At 50.4% G+C, this 17,336-nt stretch overlaps 4 protein-coding genes across 4 annotated transcripts; 3 read left to right on the top strand and 1 right to left on the bottom strand.

Annotated features, from left to right (window-relative positions):
* Positions 1-1,067: 1,067 nt before the first annotated feature.
* Positions 1,068-2,909, top strand: nimT (putative tyrosine protein phosphatase MIH1; the record flags this gene model as incomplete). The annotated part of the gene is made up of 4 exons (XM_040960414.2): positions 1,068-1,318; positions 1,387-1,454; positions 1,507-1,729; positions 1,796-2,909. 4 exons carry the CDS (start codon positions 1,068-1,070, stop codon positions 2,907-2,909), a joined length of 1,656 nt encoding a protein of 551 aa, XP_040809164.2.
* A 1,565-nt stretch (positions 2,910-4,474) lies between these two features.
* Positions 4,475-6,088, top strand: N7455_011725 (uncharacterized protein; the record flags this gene model as incomplete). The annotated part of the gene is made up of 2 exons (XM_065606740.1): positions 4,475-4,712; positions 4,792-6,088. Exons 1-2 carry the CDS (start codon positions 4,603-4,605, stop codon positions 6,086-6,088), a joined length of 1,407 nt encoding a protein of 468 aa, XP_065459906.1. The 5' UTR covers positions 4,475-4,602.
* Positions 6,089-6,996: 908 nt separating this feature from the next.
* Positions 6,997-8,778, bottom strand: N7455_011724 (CwfJ domain protein; the record flags this gene model as incomplete). Its single annotated transcript, XM_040960381.2, has 2 exons — positions 6,997-8,710; positions 8,765-8,778. The coding sequence occupies 2 exons, from the start codon at positions 8,776-8,778 to the stop codon at positions 6,997-6,999; spliced, it is 1,728 nt and encodes a 575-aa protein (XP_040809171.2).
* Positions 8,779-9,164: 386 nt separating this feature from the next.
* Positions 9,165-17,021, top strand: N7455_011723 (uncharacterized protein; the record flags this gene model as incomplete). Its single annotated transcript, XM_040960365.2, has 1 exon — positions 9,165-17,021. The coding sequence occupies one exon, from the start codon at positions 9,165-9,167 to the stop codon at positions 17,019-17,021; it is 7,857 nt and encodes a 2,618-aa protein (XP_040809167.2).
* Between the last annotated feature and the right edge of the window lie 315 nt (positions 17,022-17,336).

Below are 17,336 nucleotides of genomic sequence, written 5' to 3'. Positions count from 1 at the left end.
TGATGAGCTCTGATAGGCGCTGGGTTGCTGCGGCAAGGGAGCCCCGGGCAACCAAAAAGATAAAAAAAGTATTTGACCCCTAGCCAGAGCATGGGGAGTGTCTATCCTTTACTCTGTCTGGTTACTACCATTTACTATAGTATTGCATACCTATTTCCCCATACAACATAGATATTATACGTATACGTATATATATATGTATATATATATATTTAAATTCATTTTGGTATTTACCATACCGGTTCCTTATACAGGTCTCTCTACAGAGTATACATACCTTGGATTACTAGATATGTACTATAAATTACCTCCCATTACCTCGAATTACCCTTTAATCATTACCATACCCCAATTTAACCCAAATTTAAATATTAAAATTTCCCGATTACCTTGGAAAATCGGAGCCGCAGTAATATTCAATTACTCAATTTACCCAATTTACTCAATTACTTTTGTACATTCGGAGATCCTCCCCACCTGCGTTGCCCATTGCAACAAGCCCATCCCTTCAGCTTCACGGTTTCTTTCTTCAAACCGCTTTATTCCTACTTCTTCTTCTTCTTGTTAACTACTCTCGACATCCCTCAACATTGGGGAGCTTCAATCTTGGTTTTCTATTGTCGACAAATCCATATCATATTCTGGGCCTTTCCCCTCAGTCCTGCAGCACCCACGAGCTTCCCCCGACCCCTCCAATCACGAACATAGTCACCAAATTCACCAGATTCACCCCCCCTCTAAAAACCTCCGAATGCTTGCTATGGACCGATAAATCCTGTGACTTGACAAAATACAACTCTCGCCGTTGGTGGTTAGGGTCTGGGACCTAGGATTTTTTTTTCCGGAACTGGTTGTCACGGCGATCGTGGGGACCCATAACGTTGAAATTGCAAACGTGGAGACCTGCGTTGAGACTTTTTTTCTTTTTTGAACCTCAGTTTGTAGGACCTAGTACTGGGTAGACATCTGTGGTCAGGGCCTGATTGCCTCTGTTCCATCTGTTCCGGTTGCTTTCCCAGACAAACTGTACCACGTCGGCTTTGTGGTCCAGTTGCGATTCGTCGACCATGGAACACTCTTCACCTCTCGCTGCTATGCAGCCTCCATCAGTTATGTTCGGTCATTGCTTTCGTTCAGAGGCATCAACTTCTTATCCTCTGGGTTCAATGTCCGGGTTCGGTGGGAACCCGTTCAATTTCAAGGAATTGTCTATGAAGAAGTCTAGTTCGGACTACTTCAACATGAAACCCATTCGAGGATCTTCCCCCACAGCCAGCTTGGCTGCTGATCTTTCTCAGAACTTCCATATTGACCAGAGGTATGTGGAGGGTTTCCATGGGTCGTTTCATCGTCAAAGGGACAAAGCCCGGCTAACTCTATATTTAGTCCTCAATTAGCCACACCCCGGCGGTCTTTGTTCACGGCAAGTATGCTCGGTCAAACCAATGGACGTGGTAAGTAAAGACCACAATGGAAGGGTGGAGTAGTGACTGATCCGTTATATAGACGATGTGATGACCACCCCCCCGCTCCCATCATCTTCTCCAGCTCCGGCTATGGACGTGATGGAAATGTCTCCACTGCCTCACAAGCCGGCGTTTTTTGTGACTGCCGAGATCGAGATACAGTCTCCGACGCCCGGGGGTAGTCCTATGGGATCACCAATGGGATCTCCGCTACCTAGCCCTCTGCAGGCGTCTCCCATGGAGTCTCCTCTATGCCCACCTGAGTAAGTGCACGTGATACTCAGCCAGCCACCATATCAGCGCCGCTAACATGAATTTCTATCTGACAGGAGGAAGCGGCCCACTTTCCTGCGTCCTAGTCTGGCCAGGAGTAAGGCTCAGTCTTTCCAACTTGGACTGACCCGGCCTGCACCGGAGAGTAAAGCACCACCCTTCCGATTTGGCACTGGAGCCAAGACATCTCTCAGCACGTCTACTTCTCTGGAAGATATGTTTGGGGACTCGCCTCCCCATGAGCGTCCAATCTCTCGCAATAGTTCTTCCACTCACCTGGCGCCGCCCCGTATGCGGCCAGCACTCCATCATGCCCGTAGCAGCGGCTCGCCCGCTCCCAGTTCAATCCGCAAAACCTCTCATTCTTTGATGCGTCCCCGCAAGCAATGCCGACGATCATTGAGTATGTTTGAGAACCCAGCAGATGTTATTGCCGATAAAGAGGCCAAGGTAGCGACAAATACACCCGTCCAGTCCATTAGTGACATTTCGAGCCCGCCCAGCATGAAGCTGCCTCACTTCATCCCTGAGGATCGCGCGGACTCTCTGCCTCGCATCGACAAGAGCACTCTTCTGGAACTCATTAACGGCAAGTTCAATGATCAATTCGACAACATTCTCATCATCGACTGCCGCTTCGAGTACGAGTATGAGGGGGGCCACATCACCGGCGCATTGAACTATAACGACAAGGAGCGTCTCGCCGGTGAACTCTTCAGTGCCCCCCAGGCCCGCACTGCGCTGGTCTTGCACTGCGAGTACTCTGCCCACCGGGCTCCCATCATGGCCAAGTACCTGCGTCACCATGATCGCGCCATCAATGTTGATACTTACCCTCACCTGTCATACCCAGATATGTACATTCTAGATGGTGGATACAGTTCATTCTTTGCTGAACATCGCTCTTTCTGTTTCCCTCAGAACTATGTCGAAATGAGTGCCAAGGAGCACGAATTTGCCTGCGAGCGTGGACTTGGCAAGGTCAAGCAGCGCTCCAAGCTGAACCGCGCCCAAACTTTTGCCTTTGGTGAACAATCACCTCAAATGGAGGACAGCCCAACTGGACGTTGCCGACTTGGCGACAACGAGCGAAACCGCTACCTAAGCTCTCCATTTTCTCAAAGCCCAGTCCCTGCCCGCACCCCCGGCCGCCGGATGCTTTCCTACTAAATCGACTCGCCAGTACCTTTCCTATTTTGATGCTTTACATTTTCTTGCATCTCATATTTCTTTTTTTTTGTTCGTCTTGTCCTTGGAGCGTGGTGTTCGGCTGATGCATTCCAAGATGCTTTATGGCGGCTTTTTTTTTTTTTTTCTTTTCTTTTGCTCAACTTCTCTCGACCATTTCCGTCCTGCTGAGGTCTGATTTGTGTTGGCGTGCTGGATCACCTGCGCTCTTCACCCTTTCCCTACCTCATTGATATCTGCTATCAGTATCGTCCTCTCCTTTGCTCACCCTGTTTCCCTCATGGGTTCCTGCTCTCTCCAATATTTCCTTTGCGTGGCCTGTTGCCACACCTCTCTATGACCATCGCCCACGATCTTCCCTGGGCAACTGACTCTTATGACCCATTTGGATCTGAGTGTCCCCTTTCATATGTCTATTTAACGACCTCGCAACTTCGAACCCGGAAATGCGCACGAAGACGGCCTATCCTCGCCAGATTTCCATTTTCTCATACCTCGTGGGTCTCCGCGAAAACAATACCCCCTCAACGACGATCTTCTTCAAACATTCTGCCAACACTTTGGCATGTCCATTTCTCCCCGAACATTCTTTTGACACCATTATCGCCCTTTAATCCACAATTTGGTCCTTCTCTGTACAGACTTTCTACTGTGGATCAATCGTCATTCCACGCTGTACCAAATTTGCATCTTGATGCTTCAACGCCAGTCATATTGGCTCAATTCTTCCGGAGCATTTGTATTTCAATGCAATGTCCGCTAATATTCCCCTTTGCACTGTGTCATTGGGGTAGGAGGATATTGATGTAATATCGCATCAAGAGTGATTTTACAGCTGTACATAACGAGAATTGCCTGTGTATTACAGACGATTTCTCTCTGGATGTGTTTCCTGGGCGCTTTTAATTGAGTCTGGAAAGGGTAATCGGAGGAGACAACCAGTTCACAAATGTTTGATTTTTCCTTTTGTGAGAATGAAAAAAAACAATTTCAAAATACCTTCATTTCCATCTCCTTAAAAATAAAAAGTAGAAGAAAGAAACGATCGACAGAATGCGTTAATGAGGATTGTCGTTTCAGGTGCTTCTGATGAACGTGATAGGTGGAAAGCGGGGAGAACTATGGGGGCGAGTGGAATGTTCGTGTCAGCCCTCCGTCTCTCCCTTTGCTCTCCTCGAAACTGCTGTTTCAGCAATTTCACCTCACTTTCCTTCAAGGCTCGTTCAAGACTCCTTCAACGCTCTTTTGACGCTCTTTTCAAGTGTTGGGTCTCTTCTCGTTCTGAGACCCTGCATTGTTTCGTTCCTTGGATCCCCGCTCTAGGGTCTCACTCTATCTCCAGTCTTTATCAAATGTTCTATTTTGGTAACTTGCTGCCTGTTCGATCCACCTTGAGCTAGCATCTATTTTGCTACATCTTCACTTGATATTGAATATACTGTCCACGGCTGTGACTTGAAATCTACTTTGTACTCTATCATCTCTACTATCGCTACACTCGGTATCGCGCCCCCTCACTACCTCCGCGCCCGGGCACGATTGTACACACAGTTCAATCACACTGAACAGAGTCTACTTTCACACTGGAAGGCTCTTGTCGAAGGCTGTTCCGCAGCCATTGGCAATCGGATGATTCCTTTTCTCTCGTCTTGTGCACCCGCTATTCATTTCCAAGATGAGTCCAGCAAATATTACACTATGGGTTCGAGACACCGCGAGTGATCTCGAGTCGGTTCCAGACACCTTTTCCAGCTGGGACAAATGTATGGCTAAAACCTACTGCAAGTGAGTTCTTCCTGAGCGATGTGCGCCCTCCTTTCCCATTTGCGCATGACCTGGCACGATGCTAATTAATTGGCGCAAGGTGGCCCGTCATCGTTGGTATCATCATTGGCTCAGTAGTTCTACTCGCCGTATTAGGTTGCATCTTCAATTGTCTCTGTTGTGGCTATCAATGCTGCAAGTGCTGTTGTAGCTGTTGCTGTCCATCAGGCAGGCGCAGAAACAAAACGCCTAAACACTTTGATGACCCTCCGTTCCATCAGCCTCCACCACCAGCTCCAAATCCGGTCTATCAAGCGCCACCAGCTCCACCTTCATTCCGCGGTGCGCAGCAGACTGCGCCTCAGACTGCGCCTCAGACTGCGCATTTCGACGCGCCCAAGTCTCCGGCCGCTCATGTCAATGAGGACGCCCTGCCTGAGATGCCTACCTGGGCTGGTGCCGTTGACAAGCATGTTGAAGACCCGCATCACCATGACGATGTCGAAATGGAGCCATTGAATCCCCCGGACCGAAAGCAGGGTGCTGGCACACCTGGTGCCGCTTACTCTGACTATTCACCCAACCCAGCCATGGGCGCAGCCGCGGCGGGATACAGAGGATTTGGACCTACAGATCCGCGGGCACGACGGTCTCCCGGCCCGGGAGCAACATTGAATCCCGTTCAAGACCCCTATGGCCGACGTTCGCCGGGCATGCCTTCCTCTGGAGCAACGATTGATCCTTATGGGAGAAGGTCCCCAGGCCCGGCGGCACTCAGTGCTGTCCAGGATCCATACGGACGACGTTCCCCCGGCCCAGCAGCAGCGTTGGCTGCGACTCAAGATCCGTACGGGCGTCGCTCGCCCGGTATGTCGCCTTCAGCCGCAGCAGCTGGCTATGGTGCCGCAGCGCACGACCCCTATGGTTCGCGGTCTCCCGGCGGAGCAGTCCACAACCCTTACGACCAGCAACCATACCAAGACTCCTATAATGACCACTCTTACGGCGCAGGCAATGGCTACCACGCTGTGACCGCACCCTCGCCCGTGGCTGCATACAAGCCGCACACCAACTATAGCCCCGTGCCAATGGCCTTCTCCCCCTCCTCGGAGATAGACCATTCCGCAGCCGCGGCCCCAACACCAGGCTTCCAGCGCCAGCCATCTTTCGGCTCTAGCCAGTATCCCCCATCATACACGTCCCAGCCTCCATACCGCGGCTTCGCCCCCGGTGCCCCTTCTTCGCCCCCTCCTGCTTTCTCGGCTCCTTCGCCTTCAGAGTACACTACCTATAACCCCCACGCCATCACCCCCATTCCCGAACCCGACAATACCAGACCTCCGAGTCTGTTGCAGAGCGGGAAAAGACCTACCGTCAATGCTTCTAGCAACTTTTGAGTATGACCCTCGTGGATCGAGGCGGTTTCATGAACAGGACGTTTTCTTTCTTTTCCTTCTTTTTCATCCGCCTTTTTTTTTTTTTTTTTTTTTTGATACCATTCTGAGGCTGTATTGTCTTACTTCATCTTACAAACTTACATACCATGACCACGGGCTAAATTTGGGCTTTAAATAAAAATGGTTCTTTTCTTTCACCATTTCACTCACTTGCCACTTGCACTCTTTTGCATCCTCAGGTGGGCTTTGATAGACTCGCTTGATACCCCTGTATGGCAGACTTTTGAGGACAATGCGCGGTTTTGCCTAGCAGGAAATATCCCACCTTTGATTCATCTTGATATAATGGATGATCCCCCGAGTCATGATGGGTTATAGATTGTTGATTGGGGTATGTTGGGTTTGTACTATGTATACCCAGTAGGGTAAACCACTTCACTGGCTTCATGCTGGTATGAATCTGGCGTTAAGCTTCGAAAGGTTCGCGATCTGGGTTTAGCACTGTTAGGCTGCGATGGGAGGCCCAGGCATCTTAGCAATAGCCCAGCAGTCCTAGACCTGGCAGCAGGGTTTTGGACATGTCAGCGTCGAGCATCCGAGCACAGCCCAACATTGGCATCGGCGCATTGTCGCACAGCTTTCTTGATGTTTCCATTTCCAGCCAAAACAGTTTGGGAAGACACGTTAATATGAGTATCTCTTATATGCGTTCTGTGTGGAGTCTGTAAAATTTGTGAATTTTGGTTTCAATTTTGAACTTATTTGTCACATTTCATCGTACTTTACACAAAGGGGGAGCTTTCCGAAGACGCTCCCCGTCAAAAGATCCCTTGATCACCATACCTACCACACCGCACATTTGTCATGTATGAATCTGAAAAAGAGGAAGAAACTTGTCGATCTCAAATTCACTCCTCGGTCTCCATGGCGAAATCATGTTTCTTGAAAGCCTCCTTGAAAGCATCCGCGTCCACCGTCTCCTCTTCGTCCGTTTGCACACAGTCCTTCCAGTTAATACGATCATCCAGATAGAGCACCTTACCCATAACCCGACGACCAAATTGCAAATCAAATCGGTTCTCCGGCAGGATTTTCATAATGATAACATTCTCTTCTCCAGATTCAGTCTTCCACACGCCTTTGTGCTCAGGTGCAGACCAATTATCGGGTTCGGCTTCGGTTTCAGTGCTGGGCGTAGGCGTAGGTGTCCAAATGAAGACTCGGAAATAATCAATCATATGGTGATTGTGCATTTCGTCGGGATTCGGCACGGTCTTGAACGTCGAATATTCCAGGTTCGACGCTTCCTTCTTGAATGCCATTTCCACAAGCCGGGAGCGGATTTTCTCCACTGGCATCGGCAGGAATTGCCAATGTGTGTGGATACCGTTTGAGCGGCTGACTTCCCATGTGACAGCACCAAGCTTGCCACCTGATCGCTCGTTCAGCATTTGGTGCAGGGATTCGCGGTACCGTTGCATCTCGGTGAAGGTCGAGGCTCGGGTGGCCGGATCGAAAATTAGGTCGATGGTCGGGCAGTGTTCGAAGGGGATGATGAGCATATGGCCTGGGAAGCCTAGGGAGGGGTAGAAGTTGCTTGAGGGCAAAGGTCCTTTGGCAGTGGTCATATAGCTGTCATTGCCGATTGAGGTGATGAGATGAGTGGCGATGTTGGGGTTCGAGAGGCAGAAGAAACAATTCTCTGGGCCTGGCGGAGGGGCACGTTCTTTGTGTCGGCGCTGGTGGCCCGGGTCTCTATCTCTGTCGGAAGGGGCGTAGCGCTGGTATGATTCATTTTGGCTTGGAAGCATTTTTCGCCTGCTTTGTGCCGCCGACCAAGGGCAGATGGTGGAGCCTGGGGGGATACTGCTTGGGAAAGGTGCTGTTGGGTCCAAGGTAAAGGCATAAATAGCATTTTTCGTCGAACCGAAAGTAGGCAATGAAATAAACCGAGTGAGTGGGTAGGCATCTTGACCCTCCTCCGTTGGCATGTGAAAGAAGGGTTCACGCTCGAAGAAAGCAGCGTCTGACCGGGAAAAGTGATAACGGGGTTTCAGGGTCGCGCAGACATCAGCAACGCATTGCAATTCAGCCGGCACGGTCTCTTTATCCCCGGAAACCTCGCAGCTAGATCCTAGACGAACATCCTTCGGCCATTGATTGGTAATAAGAATGTCGGTTTTGTGAATCCCGAACAGTGCACGAGCATCGGATCCACTGTATGTCGGCTGGAACTTGCCGCTAGCATTGCTCTCGGGTTTGGACCTACCCTCTGCCTCTCCCATGGTTCCACCGAGAGCGACAATACGGATACCATCTGTTGTCTTCAAGGTTCCTCGCTTTCCCAGGAAGAACAAGTTGGGGCACACTTCATCAGTTGCTTCAATCTTTTCGACCACTTGAGGGGGGAGTGGTCGGTTACCAAGGGTGAAGTAGGTTGGGCATGCCACAGTGATATTCCCCTGTATCAAGGCGGTAATATCTTGGAGCTCGTCTTCAGTCGAACCATCACCGAAGAGATCGCCAAGAATGATCGCAAAGGAGAAATCCTGCTTTGGCTGCAGCTTGGCTAGCTTAGTGAACACGGGCCGTATCTGGCCGTTCAAGCTGCCAATGACAATACTACGTATGGATTGGGTTAGTGACTGGAATATATGCAGACCTGAACATACATACCATTTGGGAGCCATTTTGGGCTCTATCTTGGTGGTAGGTTGAGTTGGCAAAGGGAAAAGATGGAATTTTTTGATGAAAATTGATAAGGAGATGGTGGAAAGGTTGAAAATAGGAAGGCGAGAGACCCCAAAAGGGATGAGGTTTTTTTTTTCCAAATACCCAAACTGTCCAAAGGTGCCACCAGAGATCAACTACATGCGACTAGACGCAGGATAGAACATCTCGGGTTCTTGAAAGCAGGAGCTTGGGCCACCTTATCAACACGTGATGTGCATAGATATCTGCTTCGGAATAACGAAATCCCGTCCCGAAGAACTTTTTTGTATTCCATGCGGATCAGCCAAAAAAAAAGTGACCAGTACCTTTCTCACGAACAGTGCTGCTCGTCAGACCCGTCAAGATGGTGGGGACAGGCTCAAAACTAAAGCCTGTTAGGCGCCTGAAAACGGGCACCGAAACCACAAAAAACCATCGATTCGAGGGCTTTTCATCACGAATCACCAAGCTCAAAATCGACCCGATCCACCGCGTGCGCCGCGCCAGTTTCGGCGAAGATGAGGACGAAACATCCTCTTATTTCCGAGCGGCCCTCGATCACTGGTTCGAGATGAACCTTTCAGACAATTTTACACAATTCGTACGGCGTGTCAACCCTCTTTCCGAGAGCTTTGCGCAAGTTCTGTATCATGAAGAGAAGATCATGGGTCTATTGGTGGAATTCATCGAGAAGAGAGACCAGCTCTCCATGGAGCCGCTATTGAGCTTGCTTGCGCAGTTTGCTCGGGATCTGGGCGTCAAGTTCGAAAAACATTTTGCTACGGCAGTGACACTAGTGTCATCCGTTGCGGCAACACATCCCGATATTGAGGTCGTTGAATGGAGTTTCACCTGTCTTGCATGGATCTTCAAATTCCTTTCTCGTCTGTTAGTGCCCGACCTGCGACAGCTGCTGAGTATCATGACTCCATATCTCGGAAAAGAACGACAAAAGCCATTTGTGGCGAGGTTTGCCGCGGAGTCGATGTCGTTCCTTATCAGAAAGGCCGGCCTTGTTTATTATAAAAACAAAGCACCCCTCGAGACCGCTGTCTCATTCCTCTTCGACGATATCTCGAAAGCGGCCGACGACAACAAGGATACCGAGAACTACAGGGAAGGACTGATGACCATGTTCTCCGATGCTATCAGGGGAGTCAACAACGGGCTTCACTCCAATGGCATGGATATCCTCAGTTGTGTTCTAAGTCAGATCCCGCCGACTAGTGAAAATCACAATGATCCTGCAGAAGTTATATTTGGTCTGGTCGTCAGTCTTGTCCACGCCACGACTCCCGATACCTTCGGACCCATCCTCGACACGGTCAAGGCTTATATCGAAGATCGCTCAAAATCAACCCCGAATCCCAATCTCTCGGAGTGCTGCCGTATAATGTTCCTACTTGTGACAACTCGCAAGGGTGTCAGAATCCAAAACTGGAAGATCGTTCATCAGATTCAAGTGTCCCTGCTTCAGCAGGTGTCGGCGTCTGATGTATCGTCAGAAACGATATCACAGATCCTTACAAGCGTCGCATACGCCCTTCAAATGTCCCCCATGGATGAGTTGCTACCTTTCCTTCGCTCTATTATGGACCTGGTGTCCACAGGCCAGCTTTCCAAATATTTCCTATTCTTCTGCGCAACATTCTCGGAGTGGGGATCAGAGCGATTCCAGAGCTTGCTTCTTTCGCCTTTCCAGAAGTTTATCAACTCATCATGGCAAAAGTCAGAGTGGGAGACTTGTTTCACCCTGCTACGTCTGCATGAGGCTGGTTGCATCACCCCCGAGACCTCGCAACCTGGTTACATTTCCTGCCCAGATGCCTTCAAATCTCGCATCACTGATTCATTGGAGTACCCCACAAAAGATGAAGCCTTCTTGAATGCGCTGGTGAAGCTTCCAACCGCTATCTCTTTGTTTGCAGATTCTGCTACATTGACCAAGATGGTTTCTAAGTTGCACAGTAACCTCCTATCGGCGTTCCAGGATGGTGCAGCTGAAGGCAATAACGGCCAGACGAAGGGCCTGGTGTTTTTCCTTGGTCAAGGATTCAAGACGTATGTCGAACTCGCTAACAAAGTTGGAGAGCTTGACTCGAATCTCTTGAAACCGATTATCGCCACTGCTACAAAATTCTCCCGCCTGCCTGTCTTTTTGGAGGGTGCACTTGCTTTCATTTCCTCTCTCCCAGAGTCCGCGGACCTCGAACATCCCACCCTGGAAGACTTTGCTCAAGATTTAATTGTGAACCTGGCAAGCCCGTCGCACAGGCTGAGGCTAGTATCTCTTCAGCTTCTACGGGAATTAATTGTTCGCATTGCCAAAGACGACCCCTCGCCCGTGGAATTGGCCATCGAAGTCGAAGAGAGTCCGCTGACAATGGACTCCGTGAGAACCATATCTATGCATATCCGCAAACTTGCGATTCTCTACCCCCAAATTGCTTCCCGCAGGTGGATGGCCACCCTGGTCCCTTACTTCTGCTTTGGACTGTTCTCAAAGAAGTTGGCCCCACTGTGGGATGACTCTGCTGCTGCATTGAAGACTATTAGCGAAAATCCCCAGGGAGAGAAGATTGTGTCCGATTTGTCCATCCAGTGGCTGTCAGAACGGGATTCCGAAGCGCCCAGCGACGCTCCAGCAGAAGACGACGAAAACTCTTTCGTCAAGAGCCACTTCAAGTGTTACAATGTTGCAAAGGTCGAAAAAGTACTCGCTGCAAATACCAAGGGCACAGAGGATCCTTATCATGTCCTATCTCAACAATTCAACCAGGACCACACAGTCGCGAACATCCTCCCAGCCTCCCCGCGAACCCATGCACTTCGTGTCTTGAACGCTGCACCGGGCGTTGCCGAGAAACGCTCGCGCCAGATTGTACCATTGTTCTTGTCCTGGGCATTGCGTGAGGACCAAGATGACGCGCCCCCAACTGGCGAGGCGAAAATCGAAGATATCGAGACTGATGATGTGCAAGTGCGTTGGGGATTCCGGGATCGATTGTCCATGCTTGCTTTGTTTGCGCGGTTCCTCAACCCCATTGTGTTGTTCAAGGCCCCCGAGGTTCATGCGGCAGTCCTAGGACTTCTGTGTCATGGTAACTCTGACCTACAGAAACATGCGCTCAATGTCCTTTTCACTTGGAAAGATCCGAATGTGCGCCCGTATCAAGAAAACCTACTTAATCTCTTGGATGAGGCCAGATTCAAGGATGAACTTGCCGTGTTCGTGCATGTTGGCAACGAAGAAAGTCTAATTCAACAAGAGCACCGCGCTGTTCTCCTCCCCGTGGTCCTTCGGCTACTCTATGGTCGAATGATCTCTAAGGCTGGCTCGGCCGCCGCTGGCCAAGCCGGCAGACGAAAGACCATTCTGCGAACTATCTCGCACCTCTCAGAACACGACTTTGGACTTTTCATGCAGCTGTCCTTTGGCCCTCTTGCAGGCGTCCACGTTGTCAAAGACAACGATGAGTGCGATCAGACTGCCTTCCAGGAAGAGTTGACCACCCCAAGAAGACAGCTGGGTCTGCTTAAGCTGATTGATACTGTCTTCGAGACACTTCAAACCCGGATGACTGAATTTGCATCGCAGACGATGGATGTGGTTGTCTACTGTTTGGTACGAGCATGCCGGGCGATTTACAACGAGGGTAGCGATCGCCCTGATGAACGCCTCATGCCTGTGCTCCAAAATATTCGTTCTGCGTGTATTCGCTGTCTCAATTTGGTCTTCTCGATTGTTCCCAACCACGATTGGACCCCCTACGTCCGTATCATCTTCAAGGAGATGATTGACAGCAGACTGGACCAGTTCCCTATTGAGACAGCACAGGGTGTTTCAGGCCTTCTACGATTGTTCTCCACCTGGGCCGCTGCCCCAAGGTCAACGTTCTACTTGGTGCAGCACAATGACAAGGTCTTGACTAAGGTGATTGACTGTCTCGCGGTCGAGTCTGCCCGCGATGAAGTGAAGAACTTTATCTTGGATGAGGTTCTCATACCGCTGGTTGAGCAGTCTACGGGCAAAAAGTTGCAGGAAACTGAAGAGATGCCTGACTTCCCAGCTGAGCAAATTAAATCCGAAGTACTCTCCCCCTACCTGGAGCACGCCCTCTTCCATCTCGGCCGTCTTCTCAAGAGAGGTCCCTCGAAGCCCGTTCTTTACTCCGGAGTCAATGCTCTTTCCCTGATCGCCCCCTGCGTCGAATCCTCCAAAGAGACTGCCAGTCTTGTCGGAATTACGACGTATATGCTTCGTCAGCCCGCAGATCGTGTCAGCCCCAGAACCAAGTCTGGTTTGCTGAAAATTCTCGAGCACTTTTTGCCCTTGTGGGACCCCAAGGAAGATCCCGAGCTTGCCCAACAAGTGTTTGATGCGGTGTGCTCGATGTTCGACTACTTTAAGGATGATGCGAACAGAGAAGTACTGGCCCGGGTTTTTGGTGCTCTTGCTACGCACGACGAGAACCTCAAAATTGTTGCCGACTTGTGCGCAGATCTAAACTCTCGCTCAACTAAAAGGCTCGAGCCCGATTATGCGAGACGTTTGCAGGCTTTCAGAATAGTCAGCGACGAGCTGTCTCAAACTTTGAGCGCGAAGCAGTGGAAACCTCTCCTCTACAACATGCTTTTCCATTTGAGGGATGAAGATGAGCTTGCTATCCGATCTAGCGCCTCCTTTGGTTTGAGACGATTCATCGACAGGGCATCCACGGAACCAGACACAGACTTTGAGGCACTCATCAATGATGTTCTCTTCCCCTCTTTGCAATACGGCATTCGGCAGAAGTCCGAACTTATTCGCTCTGAAGTTGTCGCTGTCATTGGCTACTTCGTCAAACTCAATCCCACTAGGCCCTCTGTGCAGGACATGCACGTTCTTCTCGTCGGTGATGATGAGGAGGCCTCTTTCTTCACCAACATTCTCCACATCCAACAGCATCGCCGGCAACGTGCTTTGCGACGTCTGGCTGGAGACGCAGCTCAAGGCAGCATTCAGGCTACGAATCTGGGCACCATTTTCATTCCCCTCATTGAGCATTTCATCTTCGAGGATGCCGCTGATGAAAATGCCCACAACCTGATTGCCGAAGGTGTTGCTACCCTTGGTGTTCTTTCCGAATGGCTGGAATGGGGTCAGTTCCGAGCAAACTTCCGGAGATACCGCAGCTACATGACAAGCAAGCCTGAAAAGGAGAAGAACATCCTCAGACTGCTCGGCCGCATGTCCGATGCGCTGTCTAGTGCTATGAACCGAAAGAAGGGGACAGAAAACCAGACCGATGATGAAGTTGACAAGATGGATGTTGTCGAGCAGCCCATGTGCACGCTTGCCAAGACTGTTCCTTCTCTTGCAAAGGTCTCAACGGAATTGACCACCAACTTCATTCCTTTCCTGACCAAGTACATCCACCACAAGCAGGAGAAGGAGATGAGTATGCGTCTGCCAGCTTCGATTACCACTGTCAAGCTTCTCAAGATTCTCCCCGAAGAAGAACTGGCCATCCGTCTTCCTCCGGTCCTGCTGGATGTCTGCACAACCCTCAAGAGTAAAGCACAGGATTCCCGTGACACTGCACGTAAAACACTCAATGAGCTCGCTCTCCTTTTGGGTCCTGTCTATTTCGGCTACATCCTCAAGGAACTTCGAAACGTTCTCGCACGAGGCTACCAGCTTCACGTTCTATCATTCACCGTTCATTCCATGCTTGTCACAACCACTGATCACTTCAAGCAAGGAGATTTGGATTACTGTTTGAAAGAACTGGTTGCGGTTGTGATGGACGATACCTTTGGCACAGTCGGCCAAGAAAAGGACGCTGAAGGATACACCAGCAAAATGCAGGAGGTCAAGAGCAGCAAGAGCTACGACTCCATGGAACTTCTTGCTAAGGTCTCCACTATCAGCCAATTGTCAAACCTGGTTAGGCCTCTGCAGGCACTCCTACGCGAAAAGCTCAATTCGAAGCTCGTCAACAAGCTTGATGAGCTCATGCGAAGAATCAGCATCGGTCTTCTGAGAAACCCTGACGCCGAAAGTCGCGACATGTTGGTCTTCTGTTACGAGGTCATCAAAGAGGCCTATCGGGACAATGCCCCAGATGCGGGTCCAGCTCCACCCAAGACCAGGTACGAGGAACGGTTCTTGATCCGATTGCAAGGAGCCAAGCGGGGCGAACACAGGGGTACAACATCTTCTCATGTCTACAAGTTGACCCGATTCTCGCTGGATGTGCTTCGTGCTATCCTCAGCAAGTTCAATTCGGTCTTGACAGCTTCTAACTTGTCGGGCTTCATTCCTATCATTGGTGACGCGCTTGTTCAGGCTCAGGAGGAAGTGAAGGTTTCTGCTCTCCGTTTGCTCTCCACGATCATCAAGCTTCCGCTGCCAGAGATCGACGAGAACTCACACGTTTATTTCACCGAAGCAGTCAAACTTGTTAAGGAGTCTCCTAGCACCAACTCGGAAGCCGCACAGGCCTCCCTAAAGTTGATTTCCTCCATGCTGCGTGAACGAAAGGACACCAAGCTCCGCGACGGACATCTTGCATACTTGCTCAAACGTCTGGCCTCCGACATTGAGGAGCCGGATCGCCAAGGTGTGACTTTCAACTTCATCCGCGCCGTCATGTCCCGGAAGCTCGTCGTTCCCGAAATGTATGAGCTTATGGACAACATCGCGACCATGATGGTGACGAACCAGACTCGGTCTGCCCGGGATCTTGCCCGTGGTACCTACGTCCATTTCCTGATTGAGTACCCGCAGGCAAAGAGTCGCTGGGCCAAACAGCTCGCTTTCTTCGCAAAGAACCTGGACTACAAGCATCAGTCGGGACGACAATCAGTCATGGAGGCGATGCACGCGCTCCTTTCAAAGACTGGCCCAGAATTAGCACAGGATATCATCAGCACCTTCTTCCTACCTATCGTTCTTGCTATGGCGAATGACGAGTCGCCGGAATGCCGCGAGTTGGCGGGTACATTGCTAGGAGAGTTCTTCAACCGTGCCGATCGGGAGCAGATGAAGACTATCCTTACTCCCCTTCGGTCGTGGTTGGAGCAGACCAACAACATGGCTCTATGCAGTATTGGATTGCAGGCCATGCGGATCTACTTCGAGGCCGAGCAGACCGAGAAGGATAAACAGGCTCGTTTCGTCATTGACATCCTCCCCGGCTTAATGCAGCCCGTTCTTAATGACCATGAGAATGGCAATTGGGAGGCTCTTTACTACGCCCTGCAACTTTTCACAAAGCTTTGCAAGACGGCTTCCACACTTGCTCTGAGCCCGGAATGCGCTTCTATCTGGACTTCTGTCCAAGAGTGCTTGTTCTTCCCCCACGCATGGGTCAAGACTTGTGCTGCAAACCTCATAGGCTCGTGGATGGCTGATCTGGCCAAGACGAATGCCGCTACTGGTTACGCTTCCCTTCCCTTGACTGGAAGTTCCGGTCTCGCCATGGACAAGCCGGCTATGCTGCAGCTTCTTCGTGCCAGTCTCCGCAGTCTGCGCACCCCGGGCATTGCCGAGGAACTGGCCATGCAAAGTGTACGCAACACAGTCTTCCTCGCACGTTGCTGTTCCCAGAACGGGCTCGAACTTCCAAAGCTGGCAAGCGAGGATGTTGAATCCGAAGATGAAGACGAGGATGAGGATGCTGGCAGTGAAGCTGAAGGGGAAGCAAGGGAGGAAACCAAGATGGAATACAACAGATCTGCCATCCACTACATCTTCAAGCAGGTCTCCTCCCTTTTGCGGCGGGAAACTATCTCCGGCCGAGCAACCGCCCTCATCCCTAAGACAGCCGCTATCACACTCCTTGCCGCGCTCATCCGCCACATCGAGGTTGAGCAGATCCGTCCTTCTCTGCGCGTCATTCTCATTCCCCTGCAGCATCTGACGGATCCCTCGATCCCGGCCCCACGCTCCTCGGATGAGACCTTCCAAAACACATACAAGTCGCTCGTCTCCAACTGCCACGAGGTTTTGGATCTTCTCCAGAAGAAACTCGGCACCACCGAGTATGTGGAGCAGATCTCTAGGGTCCAGGCGGCTATCAAGGAACGTCGTGAAGGAAGACGGGCCAAGCGTCGCATCGACGCTGTTGCTGACCCCGAGAAGCACGGACGTGACAAGATGAAGAAGAACGAGCGGAAGAGAGACAAGCGCCGTGAGAAGGGCTTGGAGCACCGTGGAAAGAGACGCGGTTGGTAGAGGATTTGGCATCTATTTGCATTTCTCATGAAATGGTGTTATTGGCATACAAAAAATTGGGCGTTTTGGTGGAATGGATGACTATATTATACTTGCATTGTATATACCTTTTCAGAACAATTTGATGTCTTCTGTACAGATCTTATCTTCTCTTTTAGTCTTTTTAAATATCGAGTTTTCCATGAAATTAAGGGGGTTAACTGAGAATTCAGTCAAAGTGATTTCTAATATACAAAGTCCCCAATATATCCTTTTTCTCGTCGATGCTTGGATCCTGCCATGCTGAGAGTAGAGAGTCTTTCATAATATACACGC

The sequence above is a fragment of the Penicillium solitum genome (genome assembly GCF_028829755.1).
Source record: "Penicillium solitum strain IBT 25940 chromosome Unknown utg000009l_segment0_segment0, whole genome shotgun sequence".
NCBI lineage: Eukaryota > Fungi > Ascomycota > Eurotiomycetes > Eurotiales > Aspergillaceae > Penicillium > Penicillium solitum.
This window is presented reverse-complemented; position numbering and strand designations above follow the sequence as displayed.